The sequence below is a fragment of the Nuphar pumila genome, chromosome 14, assembly GCF_984573655.1.
Source record: "Nuphar pumila chromosome 14, dmNupPumi1.hap1.1, whole genome shotgun sequence".
In the NCBI taxonomy this organism is placed as follows: Eukaryota; Viridiplantae; Streptophyta; class Magnoliopsida; order Nymphaeales; family Nymphaeaceae; genus Nuphar; species Nuphar pumila.
The window spans coordinates 88,246,732-88,268,154 of NC_143262.1; the positions used below are offsets into that span (position 1 = coordinate 88,246,732).

Sequence of the window (21,423 nt, forward strand, 5' to 3'; positions counted from 1 at the left end):
CTCAGTTTCAAAAAAACTTTACTTTTCCAAAAAAGATACATTCCTTGACACATAACCTTTTAGTTTTAAATTCAAAACATTTGTAACCTTTATGATAATTTGCATATCCTAGAAAAACACAAGGAATGTCACGAGAGGAGAGTTTGTCATTTTTTTCAGTAAAAACAAAACACTTGCATAAAAAAAAAATTAACCTAGAATAATCTGGAATTTGTTTGAAAAGTTTTTCAATAGGAAATACGTTTTTTAAGGAAGAATATGACATTCTATTAATAAGATAAACTACAATTAGAGTGGCTTCAGCCCAAAAAACTTTACTTGATTTGTAATAAGTAAAGTCCTTGTTGTTTCTATAATATGCCTATGCTTCCTTTCAGCTAAACCATTTTGTTGAGGGGTATAAGGACATAATTTTTTATGTGTGATACCGTATAGATTTAAGTAGTCTTTAAATTCTTTTGATAAAAACTTTCCCCATGAATCAGTGCGAAAAATAAAAATATCATTCTTAAATTGATTTTTGACTAGATTATGAAATATCTAGAAGTGTGAGAAAACTTCAAACTTATGTTTAAGAAAATAAATCCAAGTGTCTCGTAAAATCATCCACAAAAATTACATAATACATAAGGCCACCTTTTGATATAACAGGTGCATGTCTCCACACATTCGAATGTATTAACTCAAGTGGTCGAGAAGAAACAAAGGTTCTTTCTTGAAAAGGTAATAATACAATTTTCACATGTAAAATTTTCAAAATTATAAAAAAAAAAATCATTTTTGGAAAAACTGGATCTTGGATACACTAGGATGACCAAGTCTCTTATGTCATAGATCAAAATCTACTTTATGAACATTATAACAAAATGTATTTTTGGGTATTTCCGAAAATTCCATGTAGTATAAGCCTCCTTCTTCATGGCCTTCCCCAATCAGCTTTCCTAACTGACGATCCTGCACTCGACAACCACGAGAGGAGAAGGAAACATTACATCCATGGTCAAATAATTGAGAAACAAATAAAAAATTTAAGTTTAGAAATATATCTAATTTGTGGAATACAAAATCTTTTTTATTTTTGAAAGATATTTTCAAAAAAAATTATTCCTTTTATCTTAAGAGATGTTTCATCGACAGTGAAAATATTTGACTCGCTTGAATTATGACATTCGGATAACATATCACTATTTGGTGTCATATGAAATGAGACACCTGAGTCAAGAAGCCAAAAAGATTTATCGGGATCGAAGACGTCGAAGAAAGAGACCGTGACTCCAGTGGATGAAGATGCTCATTTGAGTTGAGGTTGAAGCGCCTCCACTAATTGTGTTAAGGACATGTTTTCAATGGATGGTTTACTTGATTCTTGTGGAGGTCCAATAGAGACAACCTTTTTTCATAGGGTTTCTTCAATTTAGGATAATATGTTTTTACATATCCCGGTTCACGACAATAGTAGCAAATAACTTTTTTTCTTTCATACTCATTGCCTTGCTTCTTATCATTTGTCCTTCCATAATATTGGGTTTGTAGGTACAAACATAGTTTTTCGATTTAGATATAGCTAGAACCAAGTCTTCATCACATTTTGAGATTCTCTTTTAAGCCTATTTTTCTCCATACTTAATTCTTCTATAATATCATGTATCGAAGAGACTTTCCCTCGATGAAGAGCGGATTTGGTAGATTCAAACTCTGATCTCAATCTATTAATAAATTGAAAAAAGGCTCAGTATCTATTTGATTTTAACAGAGTTCTAAGTCTTCCGGACAATGCCACTTTGGTTGAAGAAGAGTCAACTCTTCCTATAATTCGGATAAACTACTATAGTATTTTCTAATGCTTTTGTTCCCTTGAACCATATTTCGCACCTTATCTTATAAGCTGCACACATGTGCAATATCTTTAAGAGAGTACATTCTCTTAAGATAATCCCATACATTGTTTGCATGTTCAAATTTTGCAAGACTTGAACACTTTTTGATGTCGACGTTACTAACGAGCCAAGACATAATCTTGGCATGTCCCATTCTCCATTCCTTCCACTTTTTCTCATAAGTGGTTATTTTATTTTTTTTTAACCACAGTAAGAGGTATCTCTTTCTCACCTTCTACTTTGGTAAGGATTAGTTTAGGTTCTGAATCGGTCTCATCCACTAATTCCCATAATCCTTTTCCCCATATAAGATGCTTTATAATTGAAGCTCATGTTACATAGTTGGAGTCGTTGAGCTTAATGGTTTTAAGGTGACATTATCATTGTCATCCATTCGAATAGAAAATATAAGAGAGCTCCAACACTTTCAAATTTAGAGTAGCACGCTTCCCAATATTTCGAACAGAAATTTCAGCTTGATCACCAAGCTCTGATACCATGTAAGAACACGAGCTCCTTTAAGGATGTTCACTAAATCACCAACAATGGATACTCAAAGAGTTCCACTAAAAATACCGAAGAACCACAAGAAGGGTTCATACACAAATAGCCACTAAATGGGTTTCAATAACAAGAGGAAAAATAATAATCTTATTGATTGTAATCCACACAAAACTAATACAAAGAGTGAGGGTTGTCACGGGCCTATTTCTTCAATAGGCCAATGCGGCGCGATGATCCTTCCTTACCGCCACAAGCCTTTCCGGTTGCAATCTTATTGATATGGAAACCAGAACAAGTTGAGTAGGGTAAAGAAAAGAAGTAGACTAGTACAAAGAGAAACTGACATATCAATTAAGACAGTGTTCTTACTTACACCGACATCGTCGAGGATGACAATAATTTGGGTGGGGGAGAATGTCCCAGACCGAGCCTTCGGAATGAGGCATGTGCAATGCGGAGCTCTACTGAGTGAAAAATGCATTGAGTGTAGGAGCACCCGGTATTGACTTGATCAGTGGCGCGCGGTGATAACGCCACACGCGATAAGCAATGATATTGGCGTTAGTACACCGTTGTGTGGCAGCTCAAACATAGAGTCTTGTTTGATTAAGAAGTGTCAGCGGATGAGAGGATGTTGCCTTTGGAAATTTGGTTAAGGACCTCTCGGCTTGCAAGAGTTTCCCATGCGTATCGATTGAACGCACGGGGGTGCGTATGGGTTAGGGCTAATTCTCTCAAGGATCACATTAGGTGGTTCCAACCGAGTATGGTGACTCGGGGCTAGGCGAGTGAATGCCTAGGCGCCGACGAATGAGTGGGTGGTGCTCTTCGCTATGGTGTTTAATCATCAACTGGTCTTAGGACGGGGGGTCGCAAGGTTCTTCCTTCAGTGGCGAGGTTTTGTTGTAGCGTGCGTATAGAGTTGCAATACACTCCATGTCACGCAAGGCAAAGGCAAGTTTGTGCCCTTTTTTAAAGTGATAGCTGGTATGAGAGAGCTATGCACTAAGCGGCATGGACTAGATGAAATTCGCATTTGAAAATGCGCTTGATCAACTTCCGCTAAGCAGCCGCGCACGGGGTAGCGTTGATGCAGAGCAGGATCGACCCAGATCCATACAGCCTGACCCAGGCAGGGGACCAAACCTACATGATGGGACCAAGGATCGGACCCAAGCAGTAGATCCGACCCAAATCATGGTACTAAGACGCAGGGATGAGGTACCCCTACGTACCTACTCCAGATGAGCACAGGCACGTGCATCCCAGATCCAGCAGCAAAGAGAAGTCATCTCGGGTCCAGGGCCGGACCCGAGACCCGGATCCAGTTGCACACCTTAAATACCCTATTCTAGGGTTGCGTGCAGCAGAGAAGTTTTGAAGATTTGCTCTTTTACTTGGTTATTTCTGTTTTTTGTTTTGCTGCCAGCATTTGTTCTTCTGCATATTCTTCATTGTAATTCGTTCCTTTCAATAAATAAGTTAAGTAGCATCAGAACTCCGATCCTCGCTGCATCAAAGTGGTATTAGAGCACAGCCCCTCCTCCGTGGTCGACGACATGGCGCAAGAAGCGAGGGACGATCCTACGAACGGGAAGGAGCGTGAGGAATCGAGTATCGTCAACAAAGATCTAATGATGCGAATGATCGACATGATGACAAAGATCCAAGAAAATTTGCTACGCGTAAGCAAGGACGTAGTCGGCATGTCAAAGCGTTTGGATGGGATCGAAGAACGGATCATCGTTCTTGAGTCACCGATGGAGATGCATGCAACAACCATGCTGAAAACGAGTGTTGGATTGGGCGGCGAGACTGCAGACCCCACAACTGCGATGGCGCTCGAACAAGTCCACCTGAACCCCCGTCAACTTGTTGTGCAACCGAATGGCACTGAAGCAGGCCTGCCGCGTGGCGCTCCAGCAGGTGGCATCGCTTCTGAACCCTGGAGCGACTGCCACTCGGGTGGTTAGAGCCCTTCAGCCGAACCAGGGGGCCATTGAAGGACCTCCCAACACCGGCCTGGGTGCGCAGGCCTGGCCTCGAGCCACGGCCAACGGACTGCAGGCCAGGCCCGAGCGTGACGCCAGGCCAGGTTTACCGGTGCGACTGCGTCAGCCCGGGTCAGGGCTGACCTAACAACCCTCCCGCCGCGCGTGCATGGTGGGTCGGTCGCAGCCCACTAGTGAGCTGGGGGGTGTGGACCCTTGTGGGTCGAACCGAACCCGACAGGGTCCGGCCAGGAGCCGGTACTATCAGGGTCCAGACCCGGATCTCGAGGACCATCCTTTAGGTCCCAGGGAGCGGGTCCGGGCCTCGAACCCCATCACCCAACCTACCCAATTGGGTCCGGTTCGCGGGTCGCCCCGAACCAGATCCAACCTATTACTTTTGAATCCCAATTCAGATCCCCTGCCGACCCAAACCTATATCGGACCCGGACAAAGCTCCAGTTTGAATTTGAGCCGGGTCAAAACCAGACCCATCCAGTTATGGATCAAGGATCGAGTTCTAACCAGACCATCTCACACCACAACTCGATCCATGATCCTACCCACCCCATTTTGGGTCCGACGAATAGCTTAGGTTTTGACCCGATCTAGATCCAATCGGGTGAATCATCCCAGTACTACACAAACCAGACCCAAAACCCATACCAAACCCCAAACATGACCCAACCCATTATCCCGTCCCCGATCCAGGACCCTATCCCATATCCAACCCACTACTTTCACCATAACCCAACTTCCAACCCAAATCCATATTATCTCATTCCCACCAACCCAGACACAGTACCACCTATTATACTGGCGCCTCAACGTCGGCAGCAGATGGCTCCCAACCAAGGACGGGTCAGACCGAGGCAGTTTCAGACAGCGGCTATGCATATTCAGTAGGGACCGGTGCAACCTGAGCACTGACCACGTGTCACTGGCGTGCGTCAGCATCAACCCCCAAGCGAGCAGTACCGTGATGAAGATGGGGATGCCCTGATGGATGATGACGCCTTCTGGAACGAGTACCCTGCAGGAATAGTGGACCCTCGCCAGCAGAGAATGCCAGAGCACCCCTCTACCTACGGAGTGAAGTTGGACCTTCCAGAGTTCGCAGGACGATTTGACGCAGAGCAGTTCTTCGACTAGTCCTATGTTGTGCAGTTTTTCTTCAACTACCATATTGTAGTTGAACATCGTCGTGTCTCTCTAGCGTCCACTCGGTTAAGGGAACGGCAAGGATAGGAGCGCGTGCAGACATGGGAGGGGATGTAGAGATTGATGCAGTCCAAGTTCGTGCCTTCAAACCACGCCGAAAGAGCCCACAAGGAATACCTGACCCTGCGTCAAGGCACCCGTACCGTGGCGGAATACACTGTTGAGTTTCATCGTCTATCCTTGCAAGTACAGATCGAGGAGACCGCCCGCAAGCAGGTCACGAGGTATATTTCTGGTCTTTGTCCTGCTATTTCTGATGACTTCAGTTGTGTCACAGTCGAGTCATTGGATCAGGCCAGCAGTTATGTCATGAATGTGGAGGAAAAATTGAAAAGGAGGCAGGAATATCGGGCCACCCTAAGTGATCAGCCCAGTCAACCCAAGTCGAGTTTCCAAACCAGGGGTGCGAGCTCCCCTAGGAAGGAAGACTCAAAGTCTACCCCAAGAGTCGACCCTAGCAAGTATGACCAGTCCGGACCAGCATACCATACCAGATCCAAGGCCAAGCCTAGTGAGCCTACCATCCATTGTTTTAGGTGTCAGGAATTAGGACACATAGCATCCAAGTGCCCCACTATGAACAAAAATGCCCATTTCATTGAGGGTATTGTTGAGTCAGCATCTGATAGTGAGATTGAGGGTGAGTCCTCGGTTGAGGGAGAGAATGAGAAGAAAGTCGTAGAGTTCGATGGTAACGTCGAGAATTTGTTGTCCATCTGTCATGTTTTGACCGCACCCCGAGAGTCGACCCCTGCAAAATGGTTGCGGAACATTTTTAGAACCTAATGCAACTGTGAGGGGCATGTGTGCGATGTCATCATTGACACTGGGGCTTGTGAGAACATGGTTTCCAAGAGTGTCGTGTCCACCCTGAATCTGAAAACGGAAAAATTATCCCAACCATACAAGATGACGTGGTTCAAAAGAGGGAATGAGGTCCCCATTACCCAGTGAAGTCTAGTTCGGTTCTCTATGGGGGAGCATTACCACGATGAGGTGTGGTGTGATGTAGCCCCTATGAGTGTGTGTCATATTCTTTTAAGACGTCCTTGGCAGTTTGATCGCAAAACCATTCATGATGGCCGTAGGAACACGTACTCATTTATTTTTAAGGGTCATAAAATAATCCTTCTCCCTATCAAGGAGATCGGTTTTCCCACTGTGGATAAGCCTGAGCGAGTTCTCTAACTCGCGGGCCCATCATACTGAACTTTCTTGAGCCATTATAGGGAGGATGGTTATTGTTATGCCCTGGTGGCCAAACTGTTTATGAGTACGTCGTTGCTCGTTCCCACGGACATCGTGCCGCTTGTCGAGGAGTTTCATGATATTATGCCAGACGACCTTCCCGATGGCCTACCTTCGATGAGGGTGGTGCAACATGCCATCGATTTGGTCCCAGGGTCAAGTCTACCTAACCTCCCAGCGTATCGCATGAATCCATCTGAACATGCCGAGCTGTTGAGACAGGTTCAAGAGTTACTGCAAAAGGGTTTCATTCGTGAAAGTGTGAGTCCTTGCACAGTGCCCGCCCTTCTCACTCCTAAGAAAGATGGATCCATGTGCATGTGTGTCGACAGTAGAGCGATCAATCGCATCACTGTCAAGTACCGTTTCCCCATTCCCTGATTAGATGACATGTTTGATATGTTGGCTGGTGCCTCTATTTTCTCTAAAATCGATTTAAAAAGTGTGTACTACCAAATCCGTATCCGAGAGGGGGATGAATGGAAAACGGCATTCAAGACACGTGATGGGTTGTATGAGTGGTTAGGCATGCCGTTTGGGTTATCAAATACCCCGAGTACTTTCATGAACATGATGACCCAAGTGTTGCGTCCGTGTATAGGGAAGTTCATCGTAGTATATTTTAATGATATCTTGGTCTATAGTTCTTCGTTGTCTGACCATTTGAATCATTTGCGTCAAGTCCTAAAGATTTTAAGGAAGGAGAAGCTGTATGTCAATGCCAAAAAATGAGTTTATGACGTAAGTGTGGTTTTTTTGGGTTTTATTGTGTCGTCTGATGGAGTTAAGGCGGATCCTGCCAAAGTCCATGCGATTGTAGAATGGCCTACCCTAAGGACTATAGGAGAGATTCGTAGTTTCCACGGACTAGCCACTTTCTATCGTCGTTTTGTGAGGAACTTTAGCACTCTCATGGCCCCTATCACGGAATGCCTAAAGGGTACTAATTTCCTTTGGACTTTGGCCGCGGGCAAAGCTTTCACGCTCATTAAAGAGAAAATGACTAGTGCCCCCATCCTAGCCCTTCCTGATTTTAGCGCAGTCTTTGAGGTTGAGTGCAATGCCTCTAAGGTGGGAATTGGTGCCGTCTTGAGTCATAACCGCAAGCCCATTGTTTTCTTTAGTGAAAAGCTGACTCATGCGAGGTGCTAGTACTCCACTTATGATGTCGAGTTCTATGCCGCTGTGCAAGCCCTTCGTTATTGGAGGCATTATCTCATTTATAAGGAGTTTGTCTAATATACGGATCATGAGGCATTGAAGTATTTAAATAGCCAAAAGAAGTTGAGTGCTAGACATGTCAAGTGGGTCAGTTTCTTGCAAGAGTACACTTTTACGATTCGCCATCAATCAGGTACTCTGAACAAGGTAGCCGACGCATTTAGCAGGAACAATAGTCTTTTAATGACTATGTCGGTGCAGGTCATTGGGTTTGAGCAATGTAAGGAGTTGTACCCAACGGACCCTGATTTTCAGCAGGTTTGGGAAGGGTGTCTCTCCTCTACCAGCACAGCAAACCCACGGTTCGTTATATATAACGGTTACCTCTTTCGAGGTAATAAGTTATGTGTGTCAACATTCTCTCTCAAGCTACAATTGATTTCTGAGTTACATGAAGGGGGACTAGCTGGGTATTTTGGACATGATAAGACGTTCGCTCTGTTAGATGAACGCTATTTTTGGCCCAAGATATTGTCAAGTTTGTCCAGAGTTGTCAAGTATGTCAAGTGTCCAAGGGTCGACGTCAGAATAGTAATTTGTACACTCCGTTACCCATCCCTGAGAGGCCTTGGGAACACATTTCCATGGATTTTATTGTAGGTCTTCCCAGAACCCCGCATCGTTTTGATTCCATCTTAGTTATGGTTGACCGATTTTTCAAAATGGTTATATTTGTCTCGTGTAAGCGAACCACTGACGCCTCGTTAGTAGCCCCGTACTACTTCAAGGATATGGCCCGCTTTCATGGATTGCCTCACATGATCACCTCAGATAGTAACACTCGCTTCATGAGTCATTTTTGGAAATCATTATGGGCCTTATTGAAAACCAAGCTCCAGTTCAGCAGTGTATATCACCCGCAGACCGATGGTCAAACCGAAGTCGTGAACCGCACCTTAGGGAACCTACTCAAGAGTCTAGTTGGGGAGAATGTCAAAACTTGGGACCTAGTCTTACCGCAAGCCGAGTTCGCCTACAATAGTTCCATCAACCGATCCACGGGCAAGTCTTCTTTTCAAGTGGTTTATGGGCGATCACCAACTCATGTAGTAGATCTCGCACCTATGTCTAGTCTTCCAGACCCCGCCCCGGACGCGTTTGATGTCGTTGAGTATATGCATGATATACATAGACAGGTCCGAGCCAAACTTGTTGAGAGTTACGAAGCTTACAAAGCTTTCGTAGATCAGGGTCGTCGAGATGTCCAGTTTCAAGTTGGTTAGTTCATATGGGATTACCTGCGTCCCGAGCGTTTCCCAATGGGTACTTATGGTAAATTGAGTCTTAGGAAATATGGCCCTTTCAAGATCCTCCAGTGATTGGGTCCAAATGCCTACCTCCTTGAACTGCCTGAAGATTGGCACATTTCGCTTATCTTCAATGTGTCTGATTTATATGCTTAACGTGGAGACAACAAGTCGTCAGAGTCGACTTCTTCCCAACCACGGGAGAATGATACAGAGCAAGATCGACCTAGATCCATACAGCCTGACCCAGGCAGGGGACCGGACCTACACGATGGGACCGAGGATCGGACCCAAGCAGTGGATCCGACCCAGATCACCGTACCAAGATGCAGGGCTTAGGTACCCTTGCGTACCTACTCCAGACAAGCACAGGCCCGTGCGTCCCAGATCCATCAGTAAAGAGAAGTCATCTCGGGTCCACGGCCGGACCCGATACCCTGATCCAGTTGCACACCTTAAATATTGTATTCTAGGGTTGTGTGCAACAGAGAAGTTTTGTAGATTTGCTCTTTTACTTGGTTGTTTCTGTTTTCTGTTTTGCTGTCAGCATTTGTTCTTCTGCAGCCATTACTTTCATTCCCTATTTTCTTCATTATTATTCTTCATTGTAATTCGTTCATTTCAATAAATAAGTTAAGTAGCATCAGAACTCTGATCCTCGCTACATCAAGTGTGCAGGGCCAATGAAAATGATTCAGCACATGGAAATGTGTTGTTACGCGGTTGTTAGTTGTTAAGCTGGCCAGCTTGGGCAACTTGACGTGTCGCGGGTTTGCGAAGCATTCTATGCCTGTGACAGAGCGATAAGAAGGCTTGCGGCGGTAAGGAAGGATCGTTGTGCCATACTGGCTTATTGAAAAAGTAAGCATGTGACAAATTGGTATCAAAGTAGCAAAATTCACAGAGACTTTGTTGTTCATTGTGTACGACACTGAAGAGGACAATGATGGTTTATTTTGGTTACGCAAATTTTGCACAGCTGAAGTATTCTTGACCGAGCACAAAAGCAAGATGTTGGCAGGATGGTATGGGACATCTTGACCATGGTAAGCATAAGTGTAAGGTTGTTGTTCTGTTGGCTAAGGAAACGCAGATAAGCCAGAGATTCCTACCAATTGTGCATTAGGCTCGCAAGTGGAGTGTAACTTTTGCCTTGTGCATACAGAGAATGCACGTTGGATTCAACAGGATGGATTTGTACCTTTGGGTATGGGAGACTCAACTAAACTTTTATATTCTGTCCCAAGATTGTGGGTTAGCGGAGTGCTTATGTTGAGTAAAATGCTTATTGTTTTGGTCTCTTGAGTTAGTAGTTCCTTTGTGGATTGTGTGTGCGAAAAAAGTTGTTTGTGGCTCGTCAGTTTAGTTCCTGCGGGAACGTTTTGTTGGCTCTGGATGAGAGTTGCAGTGGTGGGTCGTGTTGCCTCTTGTGTGGACGAGTGCCCAGAAAGACGCTTTGAAGGACCGCTTTAGGGTGTTACGCAAGTAGGTGTCCCCCACTTGAGGACTAGTTTGGACCGTTGAAAAATCACAAATTGGTGCCTAAGGGAGTTAATATTCTTTCGGGTGTTCTTTCAAATAATTTTTCATAAAGGGATATGTTTTGCAAGGACGATGAGACCATTCTATTTATCAAATAAGTTGATGTTAGAGCGGCCTCGGCTCAAAAACTTTTTGGAATGTCTTTAGAAATAAGTAGTGTCCTATTGGTTTCTAAAATGTGTCTATGTTTTCTTTCGGCTAATCTATTTTGCTAGGGAGTTATAGGACATGGTTTTTGGTGACAAATTTCGTTTAGTTCTAAATAATTTTGAAACTCATTTGATAAGTATTCACCACCCGAATCAGATCTAAGAATAGAGATATTGCTTGAAAATTGATTTTTGACAATCATATGAAATTTTTTAAAGGAGAAGGCATTGGATTTAAAATTAAGAAAGTATATTCATACATACCTAGTGAAATCATCAATAAAGGTAACATAATATGAATATCCTCCCTTCGATACGACGAGAGAAGGTCCCCAAACATATGAATGCACTAATTCAAAAGGTCTCTTAGAGACAAAGGTTCTATTTGGAAAGGGAGTGGATTTTATTTTTCCAAAGATACAATCTTTGCAAACTAAATTTTTTTCGTTGCAAAATTTTTTCCCAAAGGGAAAAAGATACATCTTAGAGAAGCTGGATGCCCAAGTCGTTTATGTCAAGTTTTAACATCTTTATCTTGAACATAATTACAAAAAGAGTTTAGATGAAGGTTTAGATAGTTCATCTAGTAGAGATCTCCCTTCATGTGGCCTTGCCTAATCAGCTTCCCGAACCGAAAATCTTGCACGGAGTAACCTTTAGATGAAAAGAAGATTCCACATCCATGATCGAAAATTTGTGAAACGGAAAGAAGATTCAAACTTAGTTATGGAACAACCCTTACTTTTGGTACAAAAAAAGTTTTTAGAGGAATTTAAAGTTCCAACACTTCTAATTTGTAAAGATATTCCATCGGCAGTTGAAACATAGAAGGTTTTCGAATTAGTGTAGCGGATAAACCACTTAAAAGGTGTCATATGAAAAGAAGCCCCCGAATCAAGGATCCACGAAGACAATATGGAGGAAAAGATGAGGCTATTGCGGCACCCGATGTGGATGGAGATTTGAGTAGTATTTGAAGTGCCTCTGATAATTGAGCAAGTAAAAATGAATCTTTTTCTTTAATTGGTTCTTCCTTCCTTGGTGTAGCTTCTTCAACTAAAGCAACTTTGTTCTTTGGGTTTTCATATAACTTGGACAATTAAGCCGTATATAAATTGGTTCATGGCAATAATGGCAAATGGCCTTCTTGCAGCCTCCATTATAGCTATTTTGCCTCTCAAAGTGTGGAGGCTTGTAAGTTTTCAAATGATTGTTGGGCTTGGATACAACTAACACTTCATCTCTTCCTTTTATCGTACCAAGGCGAGTTTCTTCTTGGCATATTTCGGCAACGACATCCTCTAGAGGAAGAAGCTAAGATCTATGAAGGAGGGAAGACCTAACTTGTTCATATTCGGGCCTAAGACCATGTAAAAATTGAAAAAAGTGTTCTTTTTCCATTTGCTCTCTTCTTAATTCAACATCTTCACTAGCAACCCACTTGGGTTCAAGAAGAGATAGTTCATCCCATAAAGAACTAAAAGTGCTAAAGTAATAACGGACACTCATGTCCCCTTGTTTAATGGTACGTATTTTTTCTTAGAGAAAAAATTGTCTTGCAAGATCTTTTTGTATATACATACCTTTCATAAAAAAACATGCCTTGTTTGCCTTGCAAAATTTGGCTATGTTGGCACATATCTTAGCTCAACATTGTTCATAAACCATGCGAGGATTTTGACATGTTTACTTTCTCAATCTTCTATCTTGGATTGGTGATCCTCAATAGCTTTTGCATGAGCATTTCCTTCTAGAGCATTTTCTTGTCCTCCTTCCATTTTGGTGAGTTTGAGTTGTGGTTTCATAATAGAGCCCATCACGTAGCCCCAAAGCTTTTTGCCTTTGAGATTATTCTCCATGACGGATGCCCATGTAGTTGGTATCATTCAACTTGAAGGAGAGATCAATCTTTTGCTCATTCTCCATTGTGACTTAGAGAAAAAGGACAGAGTACAGAAGATATCCTCCATTGAAATTGTGGCAAAAGCTTTGATTCACGAATCACGATCTTTCAATGGTCACTTTCCAAGAGACAAAGAACACAACTAAGCTCTAATACCATGTAATGAAGTATGCGGAATTACAAGTCAAAGATGAAAAAGCATCAACTAAATCCAATAATAGACAAATACAAAAGCACAATGTGCATACAAGTAAAAGTCCACAATGGGACAATACAAAAAGGCTTAAAAGGCAATGCCAACAAGTAAAGAATAAAAATCTTATTAAAGAAGGCTTGGAAAGCTACATTAGAACAATGGAGAACATCCCATATTTATACACAACAAATGAGGAGAGGGGAGACCATTGGGAGCTCCCTCATAAAGTCGTTGGGAGCTCTCAACGGTTATATTTATGACCGTTGGGGCCCCAACGACTCCATGAGTGGGGCCCCAATGATATTAAGAAAAAGGAAAGAAAAAAGAAAAAAAAGTACATTGAAATAAATATAAAAACTAAACTAGAAAAATAGTTGTTTCTAGAAAACAACTATGTGAAAAGATGAAAATGCCCCTATAGGGCAAACTAGACAAATTATATATATATATATATATTAACACCAACCTCTTTTCGTGGAGAGTTGGTCGCCTAGGTGGGTTTTCATTGAATCTACATTCACGCACCCTATAATTCATCTTTAGACTCATGAACTAAAATTATTGGATTAAAGTCCCTTGGCCTTACTGTATCGTTGTCTTATTTTCTCTTAAGAATTAGATGTATTATTTGGTAGATTCTCAAGTGCAGAGACCTACTCGAGGACAGGATCATTTTGCATAGGGAGCGAGATCTGTTTTTGGGACAAGATCCTTGTCCTTTAACGATCTTTCAATGATATGCATAGCATCATGATAAAATTTTATCTTGTTCCTATGACTATGGGAGTCAAGGTGAACTGGACGGCCAAGACTGTTGTGGGTTTTGTCGAATAAGGTCATACCAGTTCAAGGATAACTGGGATATGGAGATCATTGTGTAGTCTCACCGAACAAGGTCGGGCTAGTGTCTAGAGGTAAACCAGGCTTTCAAGACCACTTGGGTCTCGTCGAACGAGGTCGAGCTGGTTTTGGATTTGCATGCTTGGTTGATAGAGGTTCCTTCTTGTCTAGGAAATTTAAACTTTGAAATGACTTTACAATGCTCTTTCCTTGGGTTTTAGGTAGGTTCAGATTCCTTTGACATGCCCCCACATTATTTTGGACAGAAAGGCATCATTGAGAATGGTTTGAAAACCTGACAAAAGCTTCTTTGGCTTTGTCAATAGGAATATCATGCTCCTGTAACAAAGGGGATAGCTTGGACCATAAAAAATATTTTTGAATTTTCTTATAATTTTTTTGAATATTTCAATTTTTTTGAATTTAAAAAAAATATTTTTTTTTGGATTTTTATTTTTTTTATTTTTTTTGTTTTTTAAATGACTATTTTACAAGATCTAGGTTTTGGAGGCTTACCTGGGGGCGTGGGATGATGACCCATGTCGAAGATCTTTTCTTCTCCAAACTATAGTAGTTTGGCCTTTACATGTGGTTGTCCTTTTCTGAGCATGGTGGCCCTTTTCAGATAGAGAGGAAGAGGGACTCTAATTGTTGCTTGTCCTTTGTGAACCCATGCTGAGTTGAGGCAATGAAAATATCAATCTTGTGTCATATCTTGTGACGGGCCTCCCTATCGAGCCGACGTTGGTTGACCCCTTTTGTGGTCGAGACCTTGGGTTCTCATTCTAAGTGTGGCTGAAAGAGATTCTCTTATGACCATGGTCCTTTTAGAAAGGTTTTTGGCTGACACTTGGACCAAATTGGATGATGCCCCACTTACAATTAAGCTTGCTGACGGGGTCATTTCTTCTTTTGACCGAACGGTTGCCATGTCAGTTTGTCCCTCGGGTTTGGAGTCTTTGGACAATGGAGACTATACAAGGAGGTCATCCTTTTCCGTGATGGACGTTAGGGAAAAAACCTTGGTGTGATTGTTGTTAGGTGGGTTCAGATACATCACGTTTGTCAGACTGGATTTCTGATTCTCCCATGGAATTTCTCTTCCTTGTACCCACATCCTTCCTTAGTAACAGAGCCATAAAACAGAAATAGCTACTATAAACGAGGGCTCGTAGAATATAAATCATTGTGTTGACGGAGGACCCTTGTTCCATACTGTTCCCCAAGAACCAGTTTTCACTCGCATCACAAGCCCGAACCGCCTTTTTTGTGGTGTGATCGTTGTTGGTTGGCTCTGGTTGTTCTTCGTTTAGAAGCAGTTCCCCATTGTCTATATGGTCTTGGATAATATGTCTCAGGATAAAACACTCTTTGATGTCGTGTCCCACAGCTCTGTGATATCAGTAGTACTTAACCGGATCATTTCCCTTCATTTGCGGTAGGTTAGACACTTTAGATAGCCTAAGTAGGTCGTCCTGTAATAGCAAATCCAGGACATGTGACTGAGGCTGCTCGAACTTGGCAAACGTTCGATCTCTGGTCCACTTAGGATTGCCCCCATATCCATTTTCGTTTTTCCTCTTTGGGGAGTCATTATGATTGGCTATCTTCTGTCCCTTATCATTGTTTTTTCTAGAATTATGTCCTAAGGTTCTTACAACGTTAACCTGGCTCTTAGATGGGTCCAACTTTGTGTAGATGTTGTGTTCTTTGTTGTCCTTCAAGAACCCATCGTACACTCCTCTCTTGATGCATACCTCGAAGGTTGTAGCCTTCTTGATGAGTTCGGCATATGTTTCAACTTGAGTCATGCTGACGAGGCTTCGTAGAGGTTGAGAGAAGTTGTTCATCAAGAAGACCAGGGCATGGGAGTCTGAAATCGTCTTCTTCATCCTACTGGCCATAGACCGCCACCGGTTGATGAATTCATGGGCACCTTCCTCTTTCTTCCACTTCAAGTTGTACAACTGACTTATAGTAAGAAGAACTTCAATATTAAACCTGAATCGCTCAATGAACAGATTTATGATATGCTTGAAATCCTTGATGTTTTAGAGGTTCAAAGTGGCAAACCATTCTAATGTCTCTCCCTTCAGGCTTATAAGGAACCAATTAATTAGCCTCTTATCGTTATTTTGTTATTTGACCATATTTCACATGAACAGGGACAAGTGAGTCTTTGGGTCCCATTTTCCACTGAATTTTAAGAACTTGGGGGGTGTATCATCGTCACTGTCACATCCCTCAGGCAAGAAGTCGTCTATGGTGTATTCCCTTCGGTCTGTGTCCATGTGTCTTATTCTCGACGTTAAGCTCTAGACCATGTCTTCTAGTGATTTGATCTTTTTATCTGCTTCTAATGACATGGTCCGGGTCAGCTGTGATGTGTGGACTCTCCTCTCCAGATCGGACACTTGGGACTCTCCACTGACTCTATGGTGTATTCCCTTCGGTCTGTGTCCATGTTTCTTATTCTCGACGTTAAGCTCTAGACCATGTCTTCTAGTGATTTGATCTTTCTATCTGCTTCTGATGACATGGTCCGGGTTGGCCGGGTCAGCTGTGATGTGTGGACTCTCCTCTCCAGATCGGACACTTGGGACTCTCCACTGACTCTACTCTTCTTGTGGCTATAGAGTATGCCTGGTTCTCCTCTCTCTATCGGACCATACCTTCTTACATTCTGAATCGTGGGCTCTTCGGGCTCTTCTTTTAGCTCTTGCTTGTTCTCATCCCAACAGTTCTTGGATTTCTCTTTTTTTATCCTCTATCTTTTCCATATTCCTTCTAGCCTATGCTAGCACATCTTCTTGGACCGAGGACCGGGCTTTAAAATGCGAAGTTCTAGGGGTTTGTCTCCTGGTAGACTCACCTATGATAGAGTTATCTATCTCGTAACTCGGGTGAGGGACTTTATGAGACTGATGGGGGTGCCATTCTTCATACCAAGCTTTGAAATGTGAAGTCTTAGGGACTCATTTTTTGGTAGACGAGTATGTGCCAGAACTACCCATCTCGTAACCCGTGTGAGAGACTTTACGAGATCGATGAGGGTACTATCGTGAGCTGGACTCAGAAACATCAGGGCATTTCCCCTTTTTCGGTCATCTATAAACTCATCAGGGATGTCCATATAGGTCCTTTCTTCAAGATCCTCGTCGAATTTGATGTTTTGCATCATATGGGGTGACATCCCATACTTGAATTGGATTTTGGATTTATGGGCTTTACATCAGGTATACATTATACCCTAAGCAATTGATTTAAACAGGCCCAAACAAATAATCGAGAGATTTTCAAAACAATTGGGTACCTTAGAAAGTTTTATCCACTAATCTGTGAGGTCTCTTCAGGTTCTAAGGTTTTAGGACTCCCTTCCAAGTCCACACCGATATACCCCAGCTAACAACTGAAAGGTACCAGTGTGGAAAATCCGGCTCCAATGGTACCGCCACTAATATAGCCCCACTAACAACTGAAAAGTACTAGTGAGGGGATCTAATGATCCAAATGATAGAAAGAGTTTTTCAAAATTCGTAATAAATAGAGGAGTTGTTTTCCTAGGAGAGAAGAAGATAAAAATGAGGAGCACACAATGAAATCAAACAGTGTCCCACACAAAGCCTCAACTTGTTGGAGGTTATGTTTTTCTATTTGCTATGTGAGCATGCAAATCTCCAGCAAAGGTCTCTAAAATTGTGAGAAAAACCTAAACATAATGTTGATGCATGAATATAATACAAAAGCAACCTATACGTGAAATAAAACAAATTAAACGAACCAAAAAGAAGCACAAGAAGGCAGTAGACATGAGGGTTTGCAGACGGTGTTGCCTGTCAGTGGACAGCAGAACCTACAGACGCGAGGGTCTACGGACGAGACTACCTGTCAATGGACGGTAGAACCTGCAGACGAGAGGGTCTGCGGACGGCATTGTAGGTCAATAGATGATAAAACCTGCAGACGCGAGGGTCTGCGAACAACACTACCTGTCAGTGGAGGGAAAAAACTGCAAACGTGAGGGTCTGCGGACAACATTGTCTGCCAATGGATGGTAGAACCAGTAGACGCGAGGGCCTACGGATGGCCCTGTTAGTCAACAGACGACAGAGCCTGCAGATGCAAGAACCTGCAGACGACCTTGTCTGTCAGCGGACAACGTTGTCAGCCAGCTAACAGCCAAACTTGCAGACGCTGGGCTCTGCAGAACAGTCAAACGTAACCGAACGCCGTTGTCTGGTAGAATTTTTCGACAGATGTCGGATGGCAAAATCCGAATGAATAAAGGTCAGTGGACGACAGTCAGTGGACGACCAAACTGAGACTTTGCAAATATGCAGGTCTACGAACAATTATCAGCGAATGACGTTGTTAGCGGACGGCCAAAGTTGGGTGGACGACAAAACAAGGATTGTCGTCAGATAGAGACAAGAAACCTAAAAAACAATTTGTTCAAGATTTTCCCGTAGGAGGATGGGACTTACCTAGATTCGTTGAAATCATCTTTTAAAATTGTAGGGACGTCATTGCAAACTCCAATCATCCTTCGTCTGAAGGGAAGGTAAATACAAAGCAGGTTTTTCGTAGCTCGAATTGCAACGCCGTGGATTCCAATATGCAAATCAAAAGATATAAACATGTATAAGTATATAATCCAAAGATTAAATAAGATTGAAATAAATAGATTAGAGGTCTAAGAAAATACCTTTTTCGGACTCAGGGGGTCAGTAATATCGTTCAAGTTCGTTCTTTTATCTGTTAGCACCTTTGAGTAGGTATGTGTATTCTTCAATGGCTTCTGGACATCGTACCAGTAGAATTGAAGTAAGCATATTCTTGCAGAGCCAACACGTAGGTATCAGATTTCTAGATGCCCAAGGGTAGAGGGGTGAGTCCCTATTTATAGATTTCAGCACACTCATCCGAAAAAGTTTTTCCCGTACAAAAACTTGTCAAAAGAAGAGTCTTGCCCTGAGAAACATACTAGGCAGTTGGAATCGGATAGGGATAAGCTCGGGCTTATCCACACATGTTCGGTACAACGGACGATGGACTGATTATGTCGTCTCCTAACCGACGGCATTCCTTGTTCTACCATCCAGAGCGGACGACATTCCTGGTTTTGCCGTCCAATAATGGACGACGGTCCTATTCTGACGTCCAGTAATAGGGGACTCAATTCTTGTACCTGCACACTTATCTTGAAGAGTGTCTTCGTAAAATTTTGGTGTCTACACTATCCAAAAGTAAGAAAGACATGTGGTTATGTGTTGATAATAGAAGATGGCAATTTTAAATAAACTGGAGTAGAACCAACATTCTTGCTTCCTTCTTTCCTCGTTAACCTCATGTTATCAGCAGACAGCTACCAAAATGAGAGCAGAAAAACCTCACGAGTCAAACATCCTACCCACACATCCCAGTCATACAGGGGCTACTTATGAAACAAGAAAAGTGGAACTTCATGGGGTTCCTTAATTCCCTTATGAATTTCTTCTTCTTTTTTCATCAAATAGAAGAGTCTGTCTTTTATGGCCGTGTGTTGTAGCCATTGGTGATACCAACCTATGAACTTAGAAGCGTTTAAGTAAAACAGATTAACGTCCAGGAGGGACGTAATGAAAAAAAAAATCAAAGATCCAGCATACCTAGTCGTCTTCATCATAGCCACTCTGTGAAATTAATATGTTTAAGGAGAACATCTAACTAGCCCCAAGCGGTTTGGTGCAGTGGTTGGGGGCTTGGCCACTAGACGCGTGGTCAGGTTTCCATTCCCGGGGTGCACCATGGGTTTACACTGTTGGGAAAGCAATCGTAAGTATGGCAGGATTAGCCAGAACAACTAGGTCTCTGATCCCGAGGATGGTTTCCCCGTCATTTCATGGAAAAAAAAGGAGAACATTTTACTGCCTGCAAGAGTGAACTAAGAAGAAAAAGGATCGCCAAAGTGACGATATAGCCATATAAAGCCACATCAAAATATCAGACCATCACTCCTGATTGCACGTCAAGAATCGATGAATTATACTTCTATAGCATCTTCAAAGCACGAAGTAGAATTAGATATTGAATCTCTCAATACATTTAATCCACAGTTGAGTACTAACTACTACCACATAGTCAGTCCTAGAGAAACTGACACAGAAGACAGAACCATCATCCAAAATATAGAAGTTGATCTCACACAGTATATTCATTAAAATCACCCACCAACAACAACCAATTTATAACGGATATAACAAATTCAACAAAGATCCCGAACACGAGAATCATGAAGAAAAAATAGAAAACATAGCAACATTATTTTACTGGGTGGTCCACAAACAACACAACAATAACAAAAATGTCTCAAAAGTTTACAAGGAGAAAAGAGAAAACAAGAGGAAAAGATAAAGTCCCACGCGACAATTCTCAGGAAATAAGGGAACCACCTTCATATTTTCAAGAAATAAGAGAACCCCACTTCCGGATTTTCAACAAACAAGGGAACCACCTTCATGTTTTCAAGAAATAAGAAAAACTACATCCGGATGCTCAACAAACAAGGGATCCATCTTAACATTTTCAGGAAATAAGAGAAACCCATTTCCGGATTCTTGACAAATAAAGGAACCATCTTGATATTTTTCAAGAAATAAGAGAAACCCATTTCCGGATTCTTGTCAAATAAGAGAACCATCTTGATATTTTCAAGAGATAAGATAAACCCATTTCCGAATTCTCCACAAAATGCTAGGAACCGCAAAGGAAGCACTCACGGAAGAGGAGGAATCCACCAAATGCACCGGCCAAGGAAGAGTAGGAGACTCGACGAATCGCTACGTCCAAACAGGCGTCCCATTTCGCCCCTAGATCGTACTGGGGAGGCAATTGCTTGTTTTCGCCCATGCTCTCTCTCTCGTCCTTAGGGGGTTTAGTGTTACTGCAGCATCTTCGTTTTATATTCTGGAAATTACAATATCCAGTTTCCTACAATAACTCCAAGTACTTTTCTAGAATGGCTAAACCTATAAATGTTCCCCCAGGAATGGTGCGTGTTCTCGGGTAACGAGGGCCATATATGTAAGCAAGTGGGGCTTGTTTCCCTTGTGTGTCCGCATCCCTTAGCACGAGAGTCCGATCTGTTTGCAAAGACTTAAAACCCTTTTTCGTCATTAGCGTCATAAAATGATGTTTTAAGTAAAAGACAAAAGTGTTCTCTTATCTGAAAAGAGGAAGAGTTAAAATCATCATTGTTTTCACCCTAAGAACTAAATAATTTTGTTTTAACAGGAGCTTCTCGTAATATGTCGCCTTAAACGTTCCCGCTCACCCTTTGACGATATACATTCTGTTGTAACAGGAGCTCCTTTTGACAACGCAGCCTTTGACATCGTCTGTTGTCGCGAGAGCATTCCTTGTTGTCATCTGCTGTCACCGGAGCACCCCTTTGCTATCGTCTGCTATCGGCGGAGCGTAGTCGGAGCACCGTTGCCACCATCGGT

At 42.5% G+C, this 21,423-nt stretch overlaps 1 protein-coding gene across 1 annotated transcript in view; it reads right to left on the reverse strand.

The window, feature by feature from the left end:
- The window catches only part of LOC149817297 (MICOS complex subunit MIC10-like), a 37,977-nt gene extending 17,089 nt beyond the window's left edge, over nucleotides 1–20,888 (reverse strand). Inside the window, exon 1 of the mRNA XM_089988097.1 lies at nucleotides 20,698–20,888. Coding sequence (XP_089844223.1) covers nucleotides 20,698–20,827 — 130 coding nt within the window. The 5' untranslated portion in view covers nucleotides 20,828–20,888. The remainder of the gene's footprint in view (nucleotides 1–20,697) is intronic.
- Nucleotides 20,889–21,423: the final 535 nt, after the last annotated feature.